This window comes from Zingiber officinale, unplaced genomic scaffold, assembly GCF_018446385.1.
Source record: "Zingiber officinale cultivar Zhangliang unplaced genomic scaffold, Zo_v1.1 ctg125, whole genome shotgun sequence".
Taxonomy (NCBI): domain Eukaryota; kingdom Viridiplantae; phylum Streptophyta; class Magnoliopsida; order Zingiberales; family Zingiberaceae; genus Zingiber; species Zingiber officinale.
Window position 1 is genome coordinate 113,250 of NW_024589821.1, and position 24,080 is coordinate 137,329.

At 40.0% G+C, this 24,080-nt stretch overlaps 3 protein-coding genes and 1 long non-coding RNA gene across 5 annotated transcripts; all 4 read right to left on the reverse strand.

The window, feature by feature from the left end:
* Positions 1–106: 106 nt before the first annotated feature.
* LOC122035872 (protein DETOXIFICATION 49-like) lies at positions 107–1,773 on the reverse strand. The gene has a single exon (XM_042595024.1). The coding sequence runs from the start codon at positions 1,752–1,754 to the stop codon at positions 231–233; it is 1,524 nt and encodes a 507-aa protein (XP_042450958.1). The 5' UTR covers positions 1,755–1,773; the 3' UTR covers positions 107–230.
* A 4,325-nt stretch (positions 1,774–6,098) lies between these two features.
* Positions 6,099–11,479, reverse strand: LOC122035879. 2 transcript variants are annotated; one of them, XR_006127275.1, is made up of 6 exons: positions 11,099–11,479; positions 10,835–10,983; positions 8,057–8,245; positions 7,071–7,958; positions 6,539–6,713; positions 6,099–6,436 (listed from the first exon to the last, which is right to left on the reverse strand). It is a non-coding gene; the product is annotated as an uncharacterized LOC122035879 (long non-coding RNA). The 2 variants fall into 2 exon arrangements; XR_006127274.1 differs by having other exon boundaries at positions 8,057–8,198; positions 11,099–11,477.
* Positions 11,480–13,040: 1,561 nt separating this feature from the next.
* On the reverse strand, positions 13,041–16,389 carry LOC122035905 (nudix hydrolase 14, chloroplastic-like). Its single transcript, XM_042595064.1, has 7 exons — positions 16,081–16,389; positions 15,870–15,972; positions 14,858–14,935; positions 14,122–14,214; positions 13,909–14,001; positions 13,589–13,687; positions 13,041–13,384 (listed from the first exon to the last, which is right to left on the reverse strand). The coding sequence occupies exons 1-7, from the start codon at positions 16,338–16,340 to the stop codon at positions 13,160–13,162; spliced, it is 951 nt and encodes a 316-aa protein (XP_042450998.1). The 5' UTR covers positions 16,341–16,389; the 3' UTR covers positions 13,041–13,159.
* A 1,154-nt stretch (positions 16,390–17,543) lies between these two features.
* Positions 17,544–21,511, reverse strand: LOC122035900 (DEAD-box ATP-dependent RNA helicase 7-like). The gene is made up of 11 exons (XM_042595057.1): positions 21,095–21,511; positions 19,956–20,090; positions 19,721–19,861; positions 19,532–19,643; positions 19,315–19,385; positions 18,914–19,068; positions 18,692–18,803; positions 18,496–18,597; positions 18,288–18,348; positions 18,042–18,210; positions 17,544–17,976 (listed from the first exon to the last, which is right to left on the reverse strand). Exons 1-11 carry the CDS (start codon positions 21,407–21,409, stop codon positions 17,787–17,789), a joined length of 1,563 nt encoding a protein of 520 aa, XP_042450991.1. The 5' UTR covers positions 21,410–21,511; the 3' UTR covers positions 17,544–17,786.
* Positions 21,512–24,080: the final 2,569 nt, after the last annotated feature.

Below are 24,080 nucleotides of genomic sequence, written 5' to 3' on the forward strand. Positions count from 1 at the left end.
TCAATCAAATTTCCTTTTTGTTTTTTTCCTTCTTTCCCCAATTAATTTTGCAGTTAAAAAGCTTCACTTTATTTTTTTCCCCTTTAATTGCTTTGCAACGTTTCGATGTCTGATCTCTTCCCAATTCACATGCTGACAAAGGGATCGCAGTGATCTTTTGTTTAGAAACGAAGAAAAGATCAAATAAGATAACAATGGGAAGCTATGGACTTGTTGCAGCCACAGGATCATCAAAGATGATTCCAAACAATCGAGTCGTAGTTAATGTTAACGCTGCTTTCAGTTTTTGCTGTTTCTTCTGGCTGCTTCTCATCCTTGTCATTTTGCACCACCACCACGGCTGCTTCATCAGCGGCAGCCGGGTCGAGACGGACACCGATGAGCTGTCGCGCGCGCTGCGCTAGCAGCTCCCAGTCTGTGCGTCGTACGACGAGCAGCATCAGCGTGACGCACGCTGCCTGGGCCGCGAGCATGCCGATCCACAACCCCATGAAGTCCCATTGCGCCCAGAACGCCAGCGCTGTCGCCACTGGCATCCCCACGCCGTAGAAAGAGCCCAAATTTATGTTGGCCCCGACGCGTGGCCTCGCGCTCCCACGCAGCACTCCACACCCCACCGTCTGCGGGCAGTTCCCCAGCTCACAAGCCCCGACGACGGGCAGCACCGTGGCTGTGAGCGCCACAATGGTGGCATCGGACGTGAACATACACGCCCACACGTGCCGAACTGCCACCGCGAACAGGAACGCCAGTAGCCCGAGTACGGCACTGCAGGCGAGGCCTACGTTGGCAGCACGGTGGGCGCGATCGGGCCGGTCGGCGCCGAGCTCATTGGCGACGCGGGTGGAGATGCTGAAGCTCAGGGAGGAAGGGAAAATGTAGATCAATGAGGTGGTTTGGATGATGATGCCCATCGAGGCGACTGTACATTTGGGGTCGAGGAGGAGGCCACAAAGGAGGACCATGATCTCGTACCACCACCACTCCAAGCACACGGAGACGACGCTAGGAATGGCAAAACCGAGAAGCGAGCGCCATCCCCTAAAGCAATCCGTGGAAAGGTTGAGTACTCCAGTGGGGCAGTGAACGTCAGCGCATAATATATAGAGGAGGAGGAAGAGGAGTATGTTAAGATTGGTGCAAACGGAGGCAATAGCGACGCCATGGATGCCAAGGCGAAGGCGAAAGACAAGGGCATAGTTGAGAGGGAGGTGAAGGACGGCGGCGATGACAGTGGCGTAGGTGACGGGGAGCGTGATGGATTGAGAGCGAAGGAAGATGCGAATGGGGTGGAGGAAGGATTGAAATATGAGGTCGGGGAGGGAGGCAAGAACATAAGCATATGCAGCAGCGGCAACGTCCGCATCCTGGCCGCAAAGGAGCAGCAGCCGGTCCATCGTGAGCCATAAGGCAGCGATGGGAAGGGAAGCGACGAGGAGCAGGAGGACAGCTCGGTGGAGGGCGGGGCCGAGTAGGGTGGGTCGATGTGCTCCGACAGCCTGGCCGCACAATGGCTCCATGCCCATTGCGAGGCCAGAGAGGACAGAGTAGCCGGTGATGTTGGCGAAACCAATGGCGAGGGCACCGCCGGCGAGGGGGAGATGGCCGAGGCGGCCGAGGAAGATCATGGAGACGAGGGAGCGAGAGTAGTGGAGGAGTCCGGTGAGCGCAATGGGCGAGGCGAGCGCGAGAATGCGCTTGGCCTCCGCCATGTTCTCACTTGGCCGTGTGCTCGCCCTTACAGCCTTCTTCATCCATGGCTTGATCAAACCCTGGTCCAAACTGGGTTCAGCCAATGACATTGCCCTCTTTCTCTATGTATCCTCGCCACACTACATGGAAGTACATGCGCAATGAAAGAGGAGGAGAATTAAGGTGTTTCTCGTGGGGAAGGTGTTGCCCTCGTTTCTAAGGCCGTTCGATCTAATGTAGGGTGAACAAGTGGAAAGAAGGGCAAGGGTTTTAAATAGAGCGGGGGAGAGTGATCCAAAAAAAACTTTGGGATGGGATAAGCATGGGTTGGCACATCAAATGATGTGAGTTCAAGAAATATATACGCATATAATATTATAATATGTATTATGTGATTTGTTTTTTTGCTTCTGCTGCTGCCTACATTGTGGAACTTTGCTTGCATGGTGCATGGAGGGCTTCTAAAAGTTTTTCTGTAGAAAGTCATTTTTTGTTCTTCCGAATTAGTTCGGTATTTAATTCCAGTCATGGATGATTAATTGTTAATGAGTATTAAATCCTGTAGAGGCGCATTCATAGGATTCCCTTGTCAAGGTTTATGGGGTCACTCTGTTCTATAATATATAAGAAAAAGTAGTTTCTACTTTGTTGCTATTATTCGGTCTGTATTTTGTTTCAATTATTCTGAGCATTGCAGGCCTTTTTAATAAATACATCCATGGAATTCATGATTCTGTGATTTAAAACCATTTTTTCTTTTGAAACTGTGACACACGACCTCAAATAACAATATACGGGTGTAGATTTATAGGCTTAAAATGAACGAATTATAATTAATTTTAAGCATTTAATTTCATTGGTGGAACCTAACAAATTGACAATGGAACGACCATTGTGTTTCTCATGTAGGTAGTGAGTTAATAATACAAGGCTAGCTGAGTAAAGTACTGTTCATGCAAGCCTTATTATTCTGGACCAGTAGCAAAGCCTAGCATAAAAGTCAACTCTCTTATTTGAATGAATTGCACCATGATTGCATACTTTGGTGAGAATCTTACCCAGTAGAATCTTGCCTTAGTATTATTCTTAACTGTTTTTAAATTTTGTATCAGTTAGAGTTGGTGTTAGATGAAATGATTAGTCCTTTATTAGTTATAGTAGACTTATAGTTATGCTAGTACTCATGTTTAGAAGTTCTTTCTTGCCAAATCTAAATGTGGATGATTAAGCTAAGTATTGGAAAAGTTTAAAATTTAGATGTAGGTTTTCTACACATGTGTTTTCATTGGAAGTTGTTTAGTTCATTTATTCTTCTATTGTAGGTATATCTACAAAATATTACATTTAATTTAGTAAAACTGAAGCACCTGCTCTTTAGAAAACTGATTTCCCTATACATGTTTTACAGTCTAGAAATTGGATTGCATCTAAATTTTAAGTTATATATATATATATAAATGGACTGTCTGGATGATGTGGCCGGAATATTGACTGAATTGTTATAACCCGGAGGGGGTATGTAGAGCTGCCTTCTATATTGACTAAGTCATCAGGAGCCCTCTGTCAACGCTACCTGCAGCCAACGATCGGGTTGTCTCCCGATCTCTGACGAATATATAAGAAACAGGCTAAGAGTATAATAATGAAATGAATGAAGATTAAATACGGTAAATGTACCCTGTCTCAAGGGGCGCCTTCTGGTAGATCGGTGAGTTGGTTGAGACGTTGCTCGAGTTGTCGTGACCCGGAAGAGTAGATGACTCTGAACAGGATGAAGAGCTGGATCTGACGGCACCTAGTCGAGCACAACCTGGATTTGGAAGACGACATGCAGGTTGGGACCTCGTCGCGACACACAGGTCGGGATATGATATCAACACGCAGGCCGGAATACAATAACAACACAAAGGCCGAAACATGACGGCGGCTCGAAGGCCAGAACACAATAACGGCTCAAAGGTCGGAACACAATGATGGCTCGAAGGCCAAATCAGTGCCGAAAATACACGTCAACGTGGATCAGATATCAAATCAGCGTCGGAAGTGTACGACAACGCGGATTGGAGGCCGTCTACGATGATGGGGGACGACTGTTGCTCGGAGGTCGTCTGCGACGATGGGAACTGGCTGCGCTCAGGGCAGATTTGCGCTGGTGTGGTCGGTTGGCGACCTGGCAGTGACAATAAGGTGAGCAGCGACCTCGGAAGGCAACGTCGGCTGGTTGTGGTCGGCGGAGAGAAGGGCCAACGTGCCAAGGGAGAGGGAAATAGAGGCGGAGCTTGCCTACCGATGGCCCAGAGGGCGGCGGCGATCGCTGGAGGCAGTTGTGGTGATGGCAATTGCTCTAGTGGCTGGTGGCGAGGCAGAAAGGGGCATGGTGGCGAGCTATAATACCAGCTGCGGCTTTGATGGCCAGAGCTGCGTTGCTGAAAAGCCCTAAACAGTGATTTGATGAAAATGTCCCTCTCCCTCCATATATGTTGCAAAAGGCGGGTCCCGCCGCCCAGCGGCCCCCTCACCCCTGCCCCACGAGTATGAGAGGGAGTAAATCACGGTGAATACGGGCCCGGCGATGACATGGCGGTCGAAGGTGTTTAGCACGGACACCCTCTCCCTCCATATAGAGAGAGAGAGAGAGAGAGAGAGAGAGAGAGAGAGAGAGAGAGAGAGAGAGAGAGAGTTGTAGTTAAATATAAGTTTGGTAAGTAATATTGGATCCGAAGGTCAAAGGATTTAGATGATTTAATAGTAATTATAATTATGATAATTGCCTATGCAGACGAGAAGATTCTGTCACATTTTGTTCAAAGTCGGTACAATAGTATGTGCAAGCAGATGAATCTCTTTTCGAAATATCATTTGAGGATATATTCACAAGTGGATTTTTGCTGTTTGACTGCGGCACTTAAAAGTATTTTTTTTTCATGTTTTCTTCCCTTTGATTCAGTTATTCATCTTGGTTTATGATGACCCATCATCTATGGGGTGGTTGAGTTTGATGAGGTGAAGATGAATGAGTTGAAAGGGGTGGACAGGGTCCTTAGGGAAGAGTTTTTATTCTTTCTTGCTTGTTCAAGAGCAGTGGAAGAAGAGCGCAAGGACTAAAAATGGATTAAGCCAGAACAAGAGCAACACGAAAGCATCAGGGGTGAGCTTCTAAAATCAATTACTTTTATCAAATAATTTATTAGTTTGATTTGGATTTACAATTTAAAGCAAAAAAACATAGGGTTTTTTTGAACTTTATTTCAGTTTGAAACTTTTCAAATCTTTATTTCATCGAGGTGAAATTGGCTTTTCAGAATATTATCGTTCTTAAAAATCCTTCCTCTATACTTCCATTTGGCGACTTGAGATATTTAGCTCTTTAACCATTTTAAGTCCCGATTTGTTTTCAAATTGATTTTAAAAAATAAGCTTAAGTTAAATTGAAATACTTTAATTTGAAAATATCAAAGTTAAATCCAACTAAAACCTGATCAAATTTAAAATTTTAGTCTCGAGTTCGACTGTTAGGCATATAAATAGTTAGAAAAAAAATGCTTTTACGGCGTAATCATTAATGGCCCAATATTTATTCATTGTCGATCCATCATCTACTTCGTATCGTTTGACAATTAGTTACAAAATAGCCTAGCATAGCCCGCTATTAAAGGTCCGAAATAGCCTATTTGATATTTGTCGCCTATTAAAACCGCACGTGATCGTTTAGAGCCCAACAGAAGTCAAATAATGGCCTGTAAGATCCATTTAAATGCCCAACAGATATCACCCCAAAAAGGACACGTGGAGAAGTTTACATTGATGGCCCATTAGAGGCCTAAAAGCCCAATTAGTGGTGTCAAAAAGGCCTATTAATGGTCCAAAAGTGGCAATGAAGGGCCTAGTAAAAGGCCATTATACGAGGACAGCCTTATATAATGGGCCATTAAGGTCAAGTTTCTGACGGCCCGTTAAAAGCCTACAACTAGCCCATTAAAGACAAATTAGCCAATTTAACAGCCCATTAAAACTCTAATGAGCCCATTTAACGGCCTATCAAATGTTTAGCAGCCCATCAAAGGCCCAATATACAATTTACGGCTATGAACACCCAAAAAGTCTATCTAACGGTCCATTAAAGGCCCAAAACGACCCATTTAGTATTTAATGTCCTAGCTAAAGCTAGTAAAATTTTGATAAGCTAGGCCTAAAATGACCAAAGAGGAAGTCCTATAATCGCAAGTAAAGCCATTTAACGGCCCACTCTTTTTGATTAGCAGATGACTACAGAAACAGGCCAATGAGATGCTTTTAAACATTCACGGCACTATAGCGATCCATCAACGGCTTTTAAACACTTACACGCACGATGAAAGAGCAATACGAAACCCCGCAATGGCTTTTACACATTCACGGATTATTAGTGGCTCAGAAAATGGCACATGACCATTTATTTTGGTAACTGATGAAAACAGTCCATGGAAGCCCCCATGTTACTTAGGGCGCTGTCGCTGATTAACCTTATTGAATGACCAGCTATTACAAGTCACAGCCCATGATCGGCTTATTCGAAGCCCAATAAAAAATACATACACGGCCCAATTAATCATCAGAAATTCAACCAGCCCCACTCAATCCAAATCAACAGCAATGGTTCAAATTTCTAAATCGGACCATTATTTGCTCATCAAACGTTCCACCACATCGCTGTTCCAAACAACAACGATCAAGTATAGATATTGTCTTCAGAACATCAAAGATCCTGCAAATAGCTATTGTCCGTCATGCAAAGTTTGTATATTGTTAACAGAATTAACGTGCAGCCCTCCTACAGTGAAAAATTACGAGAGATGGAAGAGCGCACCAGACAAATCATCTTGCATATCTAATCCCGGCCGCTTGCGATGTGAGCATTGAGGGTAAAACTCACCCGACCATGCGATGCACAGGTTTAATTTTGCCGTGCGGCAAGGGCGAGGCATGGGATGTTCAGCCTGAGTGAACACTAAGTCATCCAGTGTTCACTATCCAGGTATGGCCTGCAAATCAAATGTGAAAAAGCATAAGCGTTAATCTATGAGGACTCATCATTCGCAAACTCAAAATATTAGGTATTTCAAAATTCAAAGCATTCACCAGCTTCTCCATAAAATCTGAAATGTAAACAAAATAGAAATGATGTTATGACAAGGTAAACTTGGGCATAATATGATTGTTGTTACTTCTATGGCAAGGTGGAGGGGTGGCTAATGATGCCGCTGCAAATCAGCGGATACAACTGGGATGAACTGGACAGCTGCGCTAACCTTCGATCCAATCAATATAAATCATTTTTAAATATGATAAAACTACCTTTTCTTTTTCCAGTAGTGACAAGCAGAAACAAAGACAATTACCTTATGGAGAGATCAGACACCATGACTGCTGTTCCACACTTCATCTTTTTCTGTAATCACAGTGTTTTCTGATACAATTGAGTACATACATCTCTACTATTCTGGAAAACTGTAAGTCTCTCCATCGTAATCCATCCATCCATCTCACTTATTGTCGCCGCCATCTCATCTAGAGTTTTCCAAATTGACCATTTTCTCTCTCAGAATCATCCTACTCTGATAAGACACGGAAAGAGGCTAAGAGCATCTCCATCAGGAGGTTTTTATGAGCTCTTTAACGGTGTGTCAATGAATATTAAAAAGCGGGGTTCAATATTTCAGATCCGCTTCTTAATCTTTCCCTTCTTTTTTTTGGTGGGGGGCCATAAAAAAGCTCTGTCCTAAGGGCATCCACAATGGAAAGGAGCTTTTTTTTGTAGCCCCATCAAAAAACAGAAGAAAGAGATTAAGAAACGGTCCGCAATATTGATCCCCATTTCTTATTATTCATTGACACTTCATAGTGAAAGTTAAAGAGCTCATAAAAACCTCCCATTGGAGATGCTCTAACATTATGCCTTAGATCACAACACTAAAACATAGAATACGAGTCTGAAAGGAGTTCAGAAATAGCAAGATACAGGCATAATGTGAAAAAGCAGGAATCGATGGATAATCCAGAAACTATAAAGTTCCAAACCTGTAAAGGAATTCAGATGCTAAATGTGGTCATCCACGCAGCCAAAGAGCTTGTAAGCATTGTGGGACAAATAGTTCACAGAATTGCATGAGAAAGCCATCTGTCTTCAAATTTCATTTTCTCCGATTGCACATGGAAATCAAACAGTTGTGGGCAACTTTTTAATTCCATTTACTATATTTGAATCCCCATTCCCAATTAGGGAAAACCTAAAAAGCATGTCAAAATCAGTTTGAAGAGAAATGAGTTGAAACAATCACGCCACCAATACAACTAAACCAAAGCCAAACATTAATCTGACACGTACAGATCTAAAGTCTCATTATTAGAATACAGCTTCACAAAGCAAACAGCAGCATCAATCTCAAACCCAGGAACACCATGTAAATCATGGTCATTGCGAGCCAGAAGCTTTACAATATCTGATAATTATAGGGCTCGCGTGATTCCTGATAAAATGGTGCCAAACATCTTAGGATAGAAGACTGCACTAGAGCTAAGCCAAAAAAAAAGATATATTAACTGGAAATTACTCCAAACAATAAAACAAGGAAAAAAAGAACACGTGCAATGGGGACATCAACTAAACAGTTACGTTCAAATGAAAAATAAAGGTCTGATCCTTACTCTAGAATTAGAGCTCAGGCACTTTACAATGCATTTTGTTCCCAAAAGAAAGGAACAACTGCCAGCAATAATGGAAGCATCCAGATGGCCTTCGTGATTTAGTTGTGTACAATGAGCTTCAGCTTCACACCAAGTTTCTAAAGTAGGCATCCATCCCCAATAATTTGAGGAACTCCAGTGAATTAAGAGCGGTATGAATATGCAACTACAATGATCTTATATGAATTACAGGATTTCTATACAAAAATTCAAACCAACACTGTATTATCAAAGAAACCTCCTAGCTCTAGGAGGGCAGCTGAGGTGGCGGATCCACCTTTTTTTTTTATCAAAGAAACCTCCTTCAAGCTGTAAGATCCAACGCATATCACATCAACAAATAGGTAGAAGTCAATGGGAAGCAACAATAAACTATTAGATAGTGCTAAGTCACCCTCTCTCTAGCAGGTTTCAAATTGTTCCTCCCAAAAATTTAGAACCAAATGGAATAAATACTCCATTCCAATCAATGGTAGAAAAGTATTTAACTTTTTGGAGCATGCTTTAGATTAAATCTAATAATTCAAACCACTTCTGCTTTAGTGTGTGTTTTGGCCAAATTACTGTGGATCGTCAAGTCTCCGACATGTGTGTGTCGGTCCAAAGGATGAGGGGACTTAAGACACACTCAAATGGAGGGTTAGATGAGCCGGGGGATGGATCCGGGAGCCACTCCGACGCTCAGGTTAGGATTTATTTGAGATGATGCGTAGGAAAACGCAGAAAGGAGAACCTGGTTGAGTTAGCAAAAATTTTCCCCCTTTGTATTTACCTTCGTGAGTGCTTATATAGTCATCTAAAGAGCATCTCCACGTCAGGAATATCATCATCACAAGGGCCAAAGAGGGGACCAGATCCGGCAACTGTTGGCTGCCTTCCCACTCTCATAGCGCCACTTGTCAATAGGAGGGGTATCTCGGAGACCCAGTTTGACAACCTCATAACTATCTCACCATTCTCAGGACACCACGCGTCTTGGAATATTCACCATTCTCAGTACGCTCACATAGGGCATAAACCTATTCTGAGGGTAGAGAAAATGACATCGATATGGAGTGGCCTTGAAGGAGATGATGTTAGGCTCCTCCTTTGAAGGAGAACGCTAGCAACGAGAGTCGAGACGAAGATTTCATCAAGGATGAGGGGGAAAATTGAGATGGTATCTGCTGCCAAGACTGAGACGAAGTCTGAAACTAAGATGGAGTCTGAGATTGAGATATGATCCGAGACTGAGATATAGTCCAAGACTAAGACATGTCCGAGACCAAGGTTCTTAAATTTGCTAGGCGCTAATCGGGCGCCAAACCAACGCCTAGTGCCTAGGCCAGGACTAGGCGCCACTAGGCGGATTCCACGGTATCAACATAAATTACATAATAAATCATAGTCTATAACTCCAACACAATAAATCAAATTTAAAATGAGTTCAAAATTACACAACTAATAAAATATCACAAATTTATTCCACTTTTTCTTCTCTATAATTTTCAACAACTTGATCATCATCGAACACAAACACAATATCATCATCAGATACAAACTCAAGATCACATTTTAATTTTTTTTAGATTGGGCTTTAAATTTAAAAGCCCAAACTAACAAAAACAAAATATGAAAACCCTGCACTATTACCGCAGCGCCTAGACGATTCGACTGATTAGTCAACGCCTAGGGCCGCCTAGGCGCCAAAGCTGCCTAGGCTGGCCGACTAGCATATTTTCGGTGTGGCTGGCTAGCGCCTAGCACCTAGGCGGCCGCCTAGGCCGATTTTTAGAACAAACTGAGATGGAGTCCGAGACAAAGACCCTGTATAGGGAGTCTAGGACTAAGGGGGAGTTCGAGACTGTGAGGGAGTCCGAGACTGAGACAAAGTCAAAGACTGAGAAGGGGTCCGCGACTGAGATGGAATCTGAGAGCTTGTGTAGGGAGTCTAAGACTGAGAGCTTGTGTAGGGAGTCTAGCATATCCGATTAGATCTAAGTCCTATCTGAACGGGATTAATTCTCTTGTGCGTCAAATATGACTCGTCGTAACTTTGACTGACAGATCAACGGGATTATTGACCCACATTACACTCAAGGGCAGAAGGAAACCACCGCATCAGTGTGAACAAACAATTCCTACTATTGGTACTTAACCCATTATTTTATACAAATAATCTCATAGGAAAAAGAAGCTAAAGATCCATGTGTCATTTCAAATGTAATGCTATATGCTTTCTTATACTTGGAGGGGACTTCATGCTTCGAACCATTTCAGCTGTCAGGGTCAGCCTCAAACAGAATCAGAGAAAAAAATTCCCCGTATGATGAAAAAAACATAAAACGTTAAGCATTCAACAGATATGTCAATTTCAACACAATGTGAATTCAACAGAGATGCCAATATGAACATATTTGTGAAGAAACCATTACACTACCTCACAGGGGTCCCCTATTACCCATCGCATTCGGGTTTCGGCAGCTCCGAGGGATTGAAGCTCGACATCTGGAAGAAACGCTCGATCCTTACCCGCGACTTAGATGGAGACTCCTCCTCCTCCACCACAAACACCAAATGAGCTCCCATCTAAACAAAATAACGTAACCACGCAACCGATCAGACTCATGGAGCATAAACCCTAACCATTCGTCCTCCAACCTTGGTAAGAAAACGGGGAGGACCGGGGCATAGGATGGCGAACCTTGGAGAAGAGGGAGACGGTGCTGCGCAGGTGAGGATTCCGGAGATGACATCTCCGGCTTCGGATGACGGCGTGACGGCGTCGTGCTGGCCGATCCAATAGGAGAGATCGACCGCTACGCAATTGTCACAGAGGTACTAGACGGCCTCATTGCGAGCGTAGGGCTCCAGAAAGACCCAAAAATTGCCGCCGACGGCCACCTCCGACGGTATAGTCGTCGGCGACGACGAGGATCGAGGATCGAGGATCGAGGATCGAGGATCGAGGATCGAGGGGGTAGAGAGAGAGAGAGGAGATCTCGCAATGGGAGAAGGGGCTAGGGGAAGTTTGGTGCTCGTACCAGGACCTGGGGATTTCAAATGACGCCGGCCGATTTAACCCTAGGAACGGGGCCCGTTACCAATAATAGAAATTTAGGGATTTCAAATTCTATTCCTATTTCCGGAAAAGCAAAAAAGAGCATTTTAAAAGTGTGTTGGTTTGGTTTATCAAATTTATTAAGCTTATTTATTAATTAAATAATTTAAATTTAAACCGTGCTGTTTTTTTTAAGCAGAAGTACAAAGAATACAATTCACGAATAGAAATTGTTCTCTTATTTTCAAAATATAGAAAGAGAATTTTAGGACTTTAAATAGCTAAATTCAGGGGGCGTTTGGTTCTTTCCTAGGAATAGGAATCGGAATGAAAATCATTGTATTATGGAATGGGAAGAGGTATGAGCATGGATATCACTTTTAAAAGTAATGTTTGATTAGTTGCATATTTTCTATCGGAATCAATCAAAATTTTCTTTTTTACCCTTAAAGGAAAATAAGAGAAAAAATTAGATGTGAGAGAAAGATGAATGTGAGAGAAAAATATGATGAAAGAGAATGATGAGAGAGAAAGTATGATAAGAGAGAAAGTGTGATGAGAAAGAATAAAGAGAGAGAAAGTGTAATGAGAGAAAATGAGAAAAGAGAGTGTGATATAAGAGAGCATGATGAGAGAAGATGAGAGAGAAAATATGATGCGAGAGAAAGTATGATGAGAGAGGATAAAGAGAGAGAAAATGTAATGAAAAAAAATGAGGAGAGAGAGTGTGATGAGAAAGAGATTGAGGAGAGAGAAGGTATGGTGAGAGAGAAAGTGTGATGAGAAAAAAAAGAACAGTGAGTGTGATGGGAGAGATTGAGGAGAGAGAAAGTATGATGAGGGAGAAAGTATGATGAGAGAGAAAGTGTGTTAAGGAAAAAAAGGAGGGAGTGTGACAAGAGAGATTGAGGAGAGAGAAAGTTTTATAAGAAAAAAAAAGAAGGAAGAGATTGAGGAAAGAGAAAGTCTAATGAAAAAAAAAGATGAAAGAGAGTGTGATAGGAAAGATTAAGGAGAGAGAAAGTGTGTGATAAAATAATGAGAGAAAAAATATGATGAAAGAGAATAAGGAGAGAGAAGTAATATGAAAGAAAAAATAAATAAATATATTTTGATATTTGAAATTAAGGGAGAAAATTTTAGTTTTAGGTCAAGGGTATTTTTGAAATAAGGGAATATTTTGATTGATGAAAATAGGATAATGACTCATTGAAGGGGAGGTACATGGGAATGAGTTATTACCCAATTTCAAGGATTCATTCCCTTATTTGTATTCCTATTCCTATAATTCAAACATTAACAATCAATGATTCTCATTCTCATTCCCCACTCCTATTCCCCTAAACCAAACACCCCCTCAGGCTTTTATCGAACTTACCAGACCATATGAATGTTCTTAAAATCATGCATTGCTGCATGACAGACCGGTACACGAAGCAAGAGGTTATTTTCAGGATTAGAACCCATGATCTTTTGATCACAAAGTAACAATTTTATCGTTGCGCCAAGGCTCCCCTTCTGCCAGCATCGAGAACACTTGCTATATTATTGCATTTGCTGGTTTAGCCTTATTCACACAATTCCAAATCCAATTGCAGCTCACTTGCTATTTGACAAGTTTAAAGTGAAACTAATTCCTTAAGAAAAATATATCAGAACACATCTTTACATGTAGATCGAGTGGAGACAACGAGCTTTGTGGTTTCAAAGTAAAAGGCCATTCCTCTTGGCCATCTCGTAGAGGGCAATGGCGGCTAGGGCTTTCATATCGGCGGTCACCTGCCATAGCCTATCGTAAGGAACGACATGTACCTTGATCAGCTCACCATGGTCGCGAAGGCCCATTTCCTTCCCCTGAAGAGCGGCTATTGTCTCCTCATCCGCAGTGCCTTTATAGAGAAACAGACTCAGTTCCTCGTCGCACCCTCCCTGCAAAGAATAACCAGAAACATGTCTGGTCAAAAGCAAGGTTTAAACACTTCATGCTGAAGTGCGCATACATCTTGTTCTCACAATTTGTATCTTACAATCATTAAAATCTAGTCATCTTACTGAACAGCAACTTATATCGCACTGGTTGTAGTTCTGTGTGGATGAAAGATAACACAAATAACCAAGTTATGAATAATTTACCGGAGACGGGAAAACTTTACATCCAGTGTTTGGATCAAGAAATGCTGTGAGATTCACCATGTTTTCTTTTTTCAAGGATATCCCTATCTCCTCTTCAACCTGTATCAACGATAATTCAATGTGAATATAGTTTGTTTTTTAAAATGAAAATGTAAGCTTACAAAATTATTATCTTGAACCTAATAGGATGGTGTTCTCAACTATCAAATGAATATAACTTTAGGCCAAATCTCTATACTGATCTAGTTCATGCCATAAGTAGACTTAGATAAGAGATTTAGCCCGAAGTTTTTAGATAAGAGAATCTAGTTCGTGATTACCTCACGAACTGCTGTGCCAATGATATCTCCAGCTTCGTCATCTATCATCCCAGCTGGGATTTCTAGAATGAGTTTTCCAACAGGAACCCTAGGCTTAAACGTTCACAAGATTTGGTGAGGTTTTGAAGACATAAAATTAGAGAAAACTACTGTGGTTTCTGCATAAATAAAAGTTTACAAGTGGTTTGCGCAGCAGTCATTCTAGGAATATACCTGCTCTGTAAGAACAACATAGGTTTTTCCACCCGAATCAAGGAGTATCAACACAGCAACAGCTGGTCCTCTGGCAAACACAATTCCAGGAATCTAAAGAGATAAAGAAGATATAAAAAAGGCTAAACAGGACATAGAAAGAAAATGAAGAACCTGATTTAAGGAAAAAAGATTCAACCAACAGCCTGTTAACATGCACCAAGGAAAAAACAATTTAATTTACACAGAAACAGAAGAAAAAAGGTTAGACCCACAGAAAAGAAAGAAACCCTTATCCTCAAAACATAAGCACATGTTTTGAACCCTCTTGTTGTGCCAGGCAGCATGACTGAGACATACATTTCCAGCTTATCTAAATTCATACAACGCACTTCGATTTGTACCAAGTGGCGCTACAATATGGTGTCAAAATCATCCCTTCCGATTGAGGAACAAAACTCTTGCACAGAACAATACTTTAAACCTTGCATATGTCTACTTTTACTATGGCGATGGCATATGGATGTTAATAGCCATACTTTACATTTACATAGAGTTATAGGAAAATCACCTAGTTCAGCATAAGATTCGAATACTTTATAATGCACAATGCATATATACAAGAAAAAGAAAAAGAAAACTTAGAGAATGAGTAAAAAAGCTTCAATGTCTTAGCATAACATCCATTGTTGCCTTGGACTTACTAAGAATTGTGGTTGTGAGCAATCATTCGTCTAAAATCTGATAATTGGAATACCTTTGTTTGTGTTTCTTTATCAACAATATTTGCTTTAAACTTCAAAAATCCAACACCTCTTCCAAACATATCTACTCCCTGTAAGGAAGGTGTATCAATCACTCAAACAACAATCAAGCATTCAAAAAACTGAAAACGAAAAAAAGAGAAATACAACATAATAATGCAGTTGCATCAAAGAAACCAAAAGGATGTAACCATAGCTATAATAAGTATGAATAGAGGTGGCAGTGAAGAGAGAAAGCGCTTAATTTGCTCAACATTCATGACAAGGATGTTGTTGACTGAGGGAGTGATCCTGCATTTTAATCATCTTACTAGCATGACGCAAAGGAATATCATGGTTCATAAGTTCTAGGCTCCATATATATATGTTGAAAAACATCTCCTGAAAAAATGATATAACTGAAGACATACAAGGGAACTTCTTATAAATATTATAGACTAGGAAACGTTAACCCTATAAGCTCATCTTTGTGATTGAATTTTGGTAATTTTTATTTAGGATATAAATAATCTCTTTCCTACAAGTTTGAGTTTTTAGGATAAGTGATTAGTTGATCAACTTTAATAATTTTTATATTGATATTCTTTTTCATAGCTATCCCTTGTCCTTAAACTAGAAAGTTGCTTCACTGTTATGATCTCTCATAATTCAAGATTAACTCATCTTCCGTGTCTAACTTAAATCAAAACCTTGCTTAGATTTCGATGAGTTTACATTGCATGAGGTATAATGGTTGGTCTTATGCAGAGCTCCACGAGAGATTAGTGAATATAAGCGAAACATCTTATGCAGAGTTCCACGAGAGATTAGTGAATTATAAGCGAAAAATAAGTTTAATAATCAAGGTGATTAACAATAGGAATAAGAATTCACGGAATTCTAATTTTAATCCTTCGATGTGTTATTCAAACATCGATATATAAGTAGGGAAAAATACTAGACTAAATTTAGGAAACCGAGAAAAACACTTGAGTAAATTACAAAAAAGGATCAATAAGATATTACCTGAATGTAAACTTGTCTTAAAGACAATCCTCCTGCTAAAAGGCCTGTTTCACTACTTATGTTCTTCAACCACTGCTTAAAGACAAAAGAATTGACAGCATTTCTGGATCCAAAAAACAAAACAAACAAAAAAAAGCTTCCTGTAAAACAACCGCTCGATCTTAGAAAGCAAACGAAACACAAAAAGAAAACATGAATGCGGATAATTAACCTGAGATCGGAATCGGAGACACCGGGGGCCGCGAGGATCTCAACAGAATCGCCGTTCGGCAAAGCGATACGGGTCGACGATGGAGTGGATTGAGACTCGCCAGAGACCATCCTCTGGATGACCAGTTGGGGCCGGAGGCGGCGGTGATGGATGCCGGCGCCGGGCGGTGAGGGGAGAAGAGGAAGACAACGGTGGGGGATTCGGACTCGGGGGAAGGCGAAGGGGAAGAGGAGTCGATGCGTGCGAGCCGCAGCCGCCATGCGATGCTGTGAGACGCGGTCCGTTTTGGTCTATCCCCGCGGTGATTCGACCGGGTCTATCTTAGTTGTGAGCATAGATCTTGGACCACTTTTTTATGGTCAAAGAGATGCGTCATTCGTATTTATAGTCGGATCGTGATCATGATCCGATCGTAAATTATTATGATCCTTTTCTGGGTTCATTGTCCCCATCAGGTTATAATTTTTGTTCGGAAGAGACAGCCGGAGGCCGCCCGGAGGCCTCCGATGGTGGATAAGTGGCCAGGTTACTGGGCGCCGAGCGATGGTGTCCTCCAGACGACCTCCAACCGCCCGCTCCGAACAAAAACTATAACCTGATAGGGATGATGAACCAAAAAAGGATCGCAATCATTTACGGGCGAATCGCGGCCACGATCCGCCCGCAAAATACGAGTGGCACATCCCCTGAACCACAAAAAGTAGTCCAAGAGATCATGTCTCCTTAGTTGTTAACCAAATCACATAATAGAAATATTCAGTAAATTAATTATATTAAGAGAAAATTTACCTACGATCCTCATTGGCAAACACAATTTTGCATGTAGTCTTCATGGAAACAAATCTTTATTTCCACTACTTAGTCAAATATGCTTACCTAATTGCTCATGATATTTTAAGTATAAAAAGTCTAAAAATGAGTATAATTCTTTTTAAATTCAGTACATTAAACTAGAATCTATTATATTTTCTATCAATAGAAAATATACATTTTTTTTTAAACGATACTCAATGATAAAAAATATACTAGATTTTCTTTAAATGGTGTTGAATTTAGGATAATTATATTAAGTTGGAAAAAAATTATACTCAATTTAATAGAAAATATATTAAAAAAACATGCTCAATTTAATAGAAAATATACTTATTTTAATGTAAAGTGTTGATTTTAAAAAAAAATTATACTCATTTTTTGACATTAAAAATCTGACAGTTAAAAATAATATTTACATGAAGAAAATTAAACAAATAAAAGTTTACATACAAGAGTGAAAATAAACATTTTTATGAATAAGAATCGCATGTAAAATTAAAATTGTCATTGAAAATTTTTCTCTACTTTACTCTTATATTAACTAGAATATTTGAATGCCAAATTGTTCCAATCCAAACTAAATCAAATCAAACTCCAGATTTAAACATTTCAATCTTAGTTTTTCAACGAGTTGACTTGTTTGAGTTCCCTTTTTAAAACCAACATAAAATTTAACTTGGAGAATTTCATTGTACTCTTATACTAGTTTATCAAAAACACATAGTAAATTCGTTCATAAATTAATACAATATGCAACTTTGCCACAGCTACGTGCTACAGGAGCAACAATGCTCACAATCAGACTTGAGTAATTGAAACACAATAGAATAAATTCAAAAAAAAAAACAATTTAGCTACGATATGAGATACAAAAACCGCCAAAAATATACATTTCACCTCCTTCGGTTAAATCTCTTGCCTCCTTGGCCAGCACGACCTCTTCCCCGACCTCCTCCATGTTCCCGGCTGCCTCCTCGATCACCTCCACGTCCTCTTCCTCGACCTCCTCCCCGGCCACCTTCCCAGCGGCCACCCCGACCACCTCCATTGGAGAAGCTTTTCCCATCTCTACCACGAGAGAATCTGACACATTTGACGGTTAGTGTTTCTGAAATGAAGCATTTCCGAACAAGAATGTAGTAGCTTACCTGTTAACGTTTGTAATAGCAGTAGCTGCTAAAGATTCAGCTGATTCATCAATACCAGCAGACTCGGGTGCAGAGATGTGCTCAAATTTAACACCGGAGTCTTTTTCGATTCGAGAAACACGGGACTTGTTTTTGGGTTCATATAGTAGGATTGCAATGCCAGTATTGCCTAAAAGAAACTTCTGTCTTAACTTGGCGTCAAATAAATGAATGAACACCATGGGGAAGTAATATACACATACATACCAGCTCTTCCGGTTCGCCCAGAGCGATGAATGTAATCTTCGACATCACGTGGGGGCTCACACTGAAAAAAGTTTAGTTATGCAATGGAACATATTGTTAGCATAGGTAAGATCTCCAAGTCATAGCTATTTAAGATCACTAATAATATTCAAATCTAAACTCATATAATAATAATAATTGATGAAATTAGTTTGAGGATATAAAGGACCTGTATAATCAATTGCACATCGCTGATGTCTAATCCCCGAGCTGCCACATTTGTTGCAACCAAAACCAAAAACTTGCCAGACCTAAATCCAGCTAGTATGACCTAATACGGAGACACAGATATGAATTGATGAATTTGAAGACCACTTGGGCAATATGATTTTAAAGAAAAAGATCTCTCATAGTCATGCACATACTTCTCGCTGTTGTTGCATTATGTCTCCATGCAAAGCCTGTGCACCAGGTAAGATACTACCAAGCTTGTCTGCAGATTTTTTTGTCTCGGTGAAAATAATAGTTCGGCCTCCACTAAGAATATTTCCACAGGCACACTCTTAGGAACCAATCCACAAGGAACCGAATAAACAGAGAAGTGAAAGTGTAGGTGGATAACATAAAAAAAAAAAAAAAATTCAAACCTGCTATAGAAATCGATAATATATGGAATGAGTTTTTGTCTCACGGAAGGAGAACAAGGAAGAACAAGATGCCTAACATTAGCACTAGCCTTCAGTTTTTGATTGCCAATGAGGTCTGCTGTTTTCTTATCTTTCTTAAGGAACCTTGCTGATATCTGGGAACATATGTGGAAAAGGGCATAAGCATAAAATTGAATTCATAATCAAGTAGTTATCTCATACAGTTTCTTTGAACTTGAAACTTAAGGTGCTATAGTTTTCAAAGGCGATGGTGTTCCTATAAGATATTAGGCCAATATGGAAATGAAATCATGTGGCAGAGTAAGTACAAACTAGGTTACATCCTTGGACAAAAATTACTTGAAAAGAGTGAAAATCTAGGAAACAAAATTGATATATACCTTCTTTACCCAGTCAGGTAATGTAGCACTGAATAGGAGAGTTTGAACTTTCTTAGCATCCTCAACTTTACCTGTGAATAAAAAAGGACGGAAAAAAATTAACATTAGTCATAAAACAAGTGAAAGAATGCAATATGAATTTATGCTTAGATAAAAAAATCCTTTTGAAAGGATGTAAGTCGAAAAGAAATTGGTGAAAGACAGTGAAGACTCATACGGAGAATTAGTTCCACATCATTCACGAAACCCATTTTCAACATTTCATCTGCTTCATCGAGGACACGGAAATTTAGAGTTTTTAGGTCAAGAGTATTTCTCTGTATGTGATCCTGCAAGATATGACAGTTTTTAGGGAAAACAGCTGGGCCTAAAAATTCTTATGAAACTATAGGAAAAAAAAATAGACCTTTACACGTCCTGGAGTTCCAACAACAATATCAACACCTTCCTTTATTGACATTACTTGAGCACGGAAAGGAGACCCACCATACAAACAGCATGAAGATAACCCCACTGCTTGACCATAGACCTCAAAGTCTGAGTGCACCTGAGATTCATGGTTATGATCATCAAGAGATGAGATAGTGAATCATAGTACAGCTGCACACAAAAATACAAAACTAAGTTCTAATTTGGAATACCTGTTTAGCAAGCTCTCGAGTCGGAAGAAGTACTAAAACACTAGGAGATCTTCCATAACCAGTCTTTCTTGATCCCTTGAGAATTCCATTTGTCAAAGATTCTAATATAGGCAACACAAATGCCAAAGTTTTACCCTATGAATATGACCATACATACAACAAACAATCATGATCAGTACAATCCATATCAGGAAAAACTGTTGACATTATTTTGATTTCCCAAAAAAAGAAACAGGTTGGTGGAAATATTGTTTACAAGCTTAAAACCAGAAAAGTTATCATAGTTGAGAATTAAGCTTGAACAATGTCAACTAAGATCAAATAGAAACTATTATGCTTTCAATAAAAAGTAAATAATCAGTGTCGAAATATTGAGTTTTAGTCAATAAACCTAGGTACAGCAAAATGGTACACAACGTGAAACAAATCTCAATTCGTTGAGGATATTTTTAGATTTGTGCCAAGACAAACTACCATAGGGGATTTGTTGAAAAAATTGAATCTGGAATGTGGTAAAGTAGCAATAGGCTAAGGGGCCTACGTACATTATTAAAGGAGGGTTGCTACGGCTCTATTTGCAGTATTTTAATCAACTATTTTGGAAATTTATAATACTTCACTGGATAGAATTGCAATGAGGTAACTTTATAAGATCGATGAAGCACTAGTTTTCAAGCTTGAGAAATTTGGACGGAGCAAAAAAAAAAATTAAGGATCCAAAATTGACTGCTGTCTCTTAAACCTTCCACGTCCTTCATCTGCCTATAATTCTAGCACATTGAACTATTTTAATTTTTATTCAAGAGATTTAGGAAGCCCTTTTGTTTTTCCTTTCCCTCGTGAAACAAAATATATAAAGATATGATATAAAAACAAATCACCACCAAACAAAATCAGTTTCATTTGAAATAAAATGATAATTCAACGTCTCCATTAACTTCGCTTTTTCTGATAAATTCTAGGTTTGTGCAAACCTCCAAATGTCCACTGACTATTGGCATCGAAAATTGAATTGGAAAGCATGGTGATAATCACTGATGGCGAGCAACGCAATTTAATGCAGTAGATAGAGTAAACAGAAACAATAAACCTACAGGCTACATGTAATAAGAAACAAACAGAGGTAAGACATCACACACCTGACCGGTCCGTGCTCTGCCCACTAAGTCAAACCCATCGAGTATGAGATCGAAAGTCATGGCCTGGATGGGGAACAATGCCTTTATCCCCTTCGATTCCAGAGCCTCTCTCAGGGCGTTCGAGATCCTAAAGTTGGACAAGACATTCGGATCATCCGCTTCCACGATCTCCTCCATCAGCTTCCGCCTCTTAACTACGGTGGAATCGGAGGTGGTATCACTCTCCTCCTCGTCCTCATCGACCTTCCGCTTCTTAAAATTCTTACTCTTCATCTCCTCGGTGAGATGTGGCTCGGACAAGAGGAGGGAAGGCATCTCGGCGGCAGAGCGGCTCTCGCTTGCGGTCGGAAAAGATCGCGTCGTGGATGCGCGGCGACGCAAGCTGAGACACAGAGCACGGTTCGGTTACAGGGTTTGGAATATTTATAGTTCTGAATCGCCGAAAATAAAAGACCTAGGACACGACGTAACTCGCTATTTAAGTCACGACTCATGGAACGGACTGACCCAGCTGCTCAACGAAAGAATCATGTTGGGCCGACGCCGTTAGCCACGGATCGGCCCAGAATCCGGCCTACATAAGCGGCATATTTTCCTTTTGCTCCTACAATTCACCGTATTTCCAATACTTATTTTTTAAAAAAAAAAATCACGCGCACAATTAGATGGTGGGACGGGTCCAACCCAAGCACGAGGCTCGACCGTGCGGGTTGCGGGCCTACACGGTCGGCTCACTATGGATTTAGATTGATAAAATTTCAACTCAATCTGTTTAAATTATTTGACGTCAATCGGACGGGTCCAACCTAAATTGATAGCTCTACACATAATTGATTTTTATACAAAAATATAGTCTGGTCAAAGTCAATGAGATAGACAGAGCAATCAAAGTCAAGAGGGAATTAACACTCGGGGCCATCTTAAATGATCATCTCGACCGAGAGGTCATCCGACCGGACCCTTGGGCCTGTCAGATGTCAAGCCCTCAATATTGATAAAACTCTAAGTCAAGTCAACACCCTCCAGAGCAAGATTTACTTCATCACTCGGGGCTAGTACAGTCAACTATTTTGGCCGACTGATCTAGCCGATGGGACCAATGGTTCAATCGGACAAACTAAACACTTGGTCTGACCAAACTCTGATGCCAAATAGAGAGGCCGAGCAAAGGACGGGTCTCCGACAATATTCCTTAAATCCGATCGGATCACTCTTGTAAGCAACAACCGATGGGACTACATGAGAGTCTCGATCGCCAGTTACATATATTAAGGATCTCTTAATCCAATAGTCTCACGTTCCTTTTTTGACATTTTATATGATAGATGATAGAGAATATTTTATATACAAGTTATATATTAGAAGCTTTCATCATACTAAACGTAAAGATTACGAGTTCATTTTATCAAAGCATCTTCATAATTTGTTCTTTTTAGGAATGCTTTTGAGATTCGGATCTTCATCTATATGCACAAGTTTACAATGCTATATAATTTTATATACTAATAATTACTGTTCATTTTATTTTCTATAGCCTTCAAATGAATTGCTAATTTGAACGAGAGACCTCCCTCTCTCATCCAATTGTTATTGTTCTTTAGAGACGTAAGATCATTGGTTTTTTTAACTTAAAATTTTCAGCCAATAACAACAATGAGTAAATCTTGCTGGCCAGAATCTGGTCAGCTAGAAATCCCTATCTCCCAATTAAAATACATGCATGAACATGCATATAATTAATGTGGCCATATGAAATTACTAAAATACCCATGCATATGCTTGCATGCATATATTCTAGCTGGCCAGATTTTGACCGTTTAGCAATACCCAACAACAATAACTTATCCAGTACGCTAATTTTTTCCACTTTCAAATAGCATCAATTTATAATTTTTGGTTGTCTCTTGAAAAAACCGAATCAAAAATTGAATGATTGGTTTGTGTATTTTCAACAGGCAAAATGATGGTTGGTTGCATGGACGTCAACCGGCAGCTGGGTGGGAGGTGAGGCGGTTGAGTGCCCCCAGCTTGCAGGAACAGCACGAGGGGCACGCCTCATGATGATCCGTTGGATGAATGAGATGAGAGATTGGGAAGGGTAATAAAAAGTGGAGTGTGTCACGGATTCCATGATGTGTTCAATCAATCCATCTTCATCGCACCATTCAATTTAATGCCCTTCTTCTCCGTAGGACCCATCATATCCCATCAATCCCCTCGCTCTCTCTTGGATTCTTCATTTCACGCCTTTGCCTTTTGGCTTTGGCTTCTTAATTACTTTATTGCCTCTTCCATGACTTGGCTCAATCACTTCACACTCGGCAAACCCATGCACCATCCTTTTCTATCCATTGATATCAGCTCTCTCTCTCGTTTTTTTTAGCATTAGTTAACGCTCTAATCCTTCATTATGGAAATAAAAGATGAAATTCATCACCTCAAGAGTCATACACAATTAGGATCGTAAATAAATCCAGCCAAGCTTAGTTAAATTTTAGGATGTTTAAATTTATTTAATAAGTTAATAGAGTAAAATCGAGTTGATATTAAAATAAACTAAGTCTTTAAAATGGTTTTTCAAATTTAATTTGATTTTTTTTTATGAGCTTAAATTTATTTGAAGATAGATCCACTACCTTAGCGACCCCCTAAGTTCCACATATATGGAGCTTAAATTTATTTGAAACTTGGCTTAAGCATGATTTATTTAAATTTTATTGAGCTCTCAATTCAAATTTGACTTCAACTTGATTTGAGCTTAATTTATTTACATGTTATATAATTGTCAATTCAAATTTGTTTGATTGTTTAATTGATTATTGAGTTTGATAATTCAAAATTATTTATTTATTTAATTTATTTATTTAACACGTTAATATGAGTTTTATTAATAAACATGACTTGTGAATATTATTAATGAACATTGTTCGTGAACGTTGTATTCAAACTTGTTTATTTAATTTAACGAGTTATTCAAATTTATTTA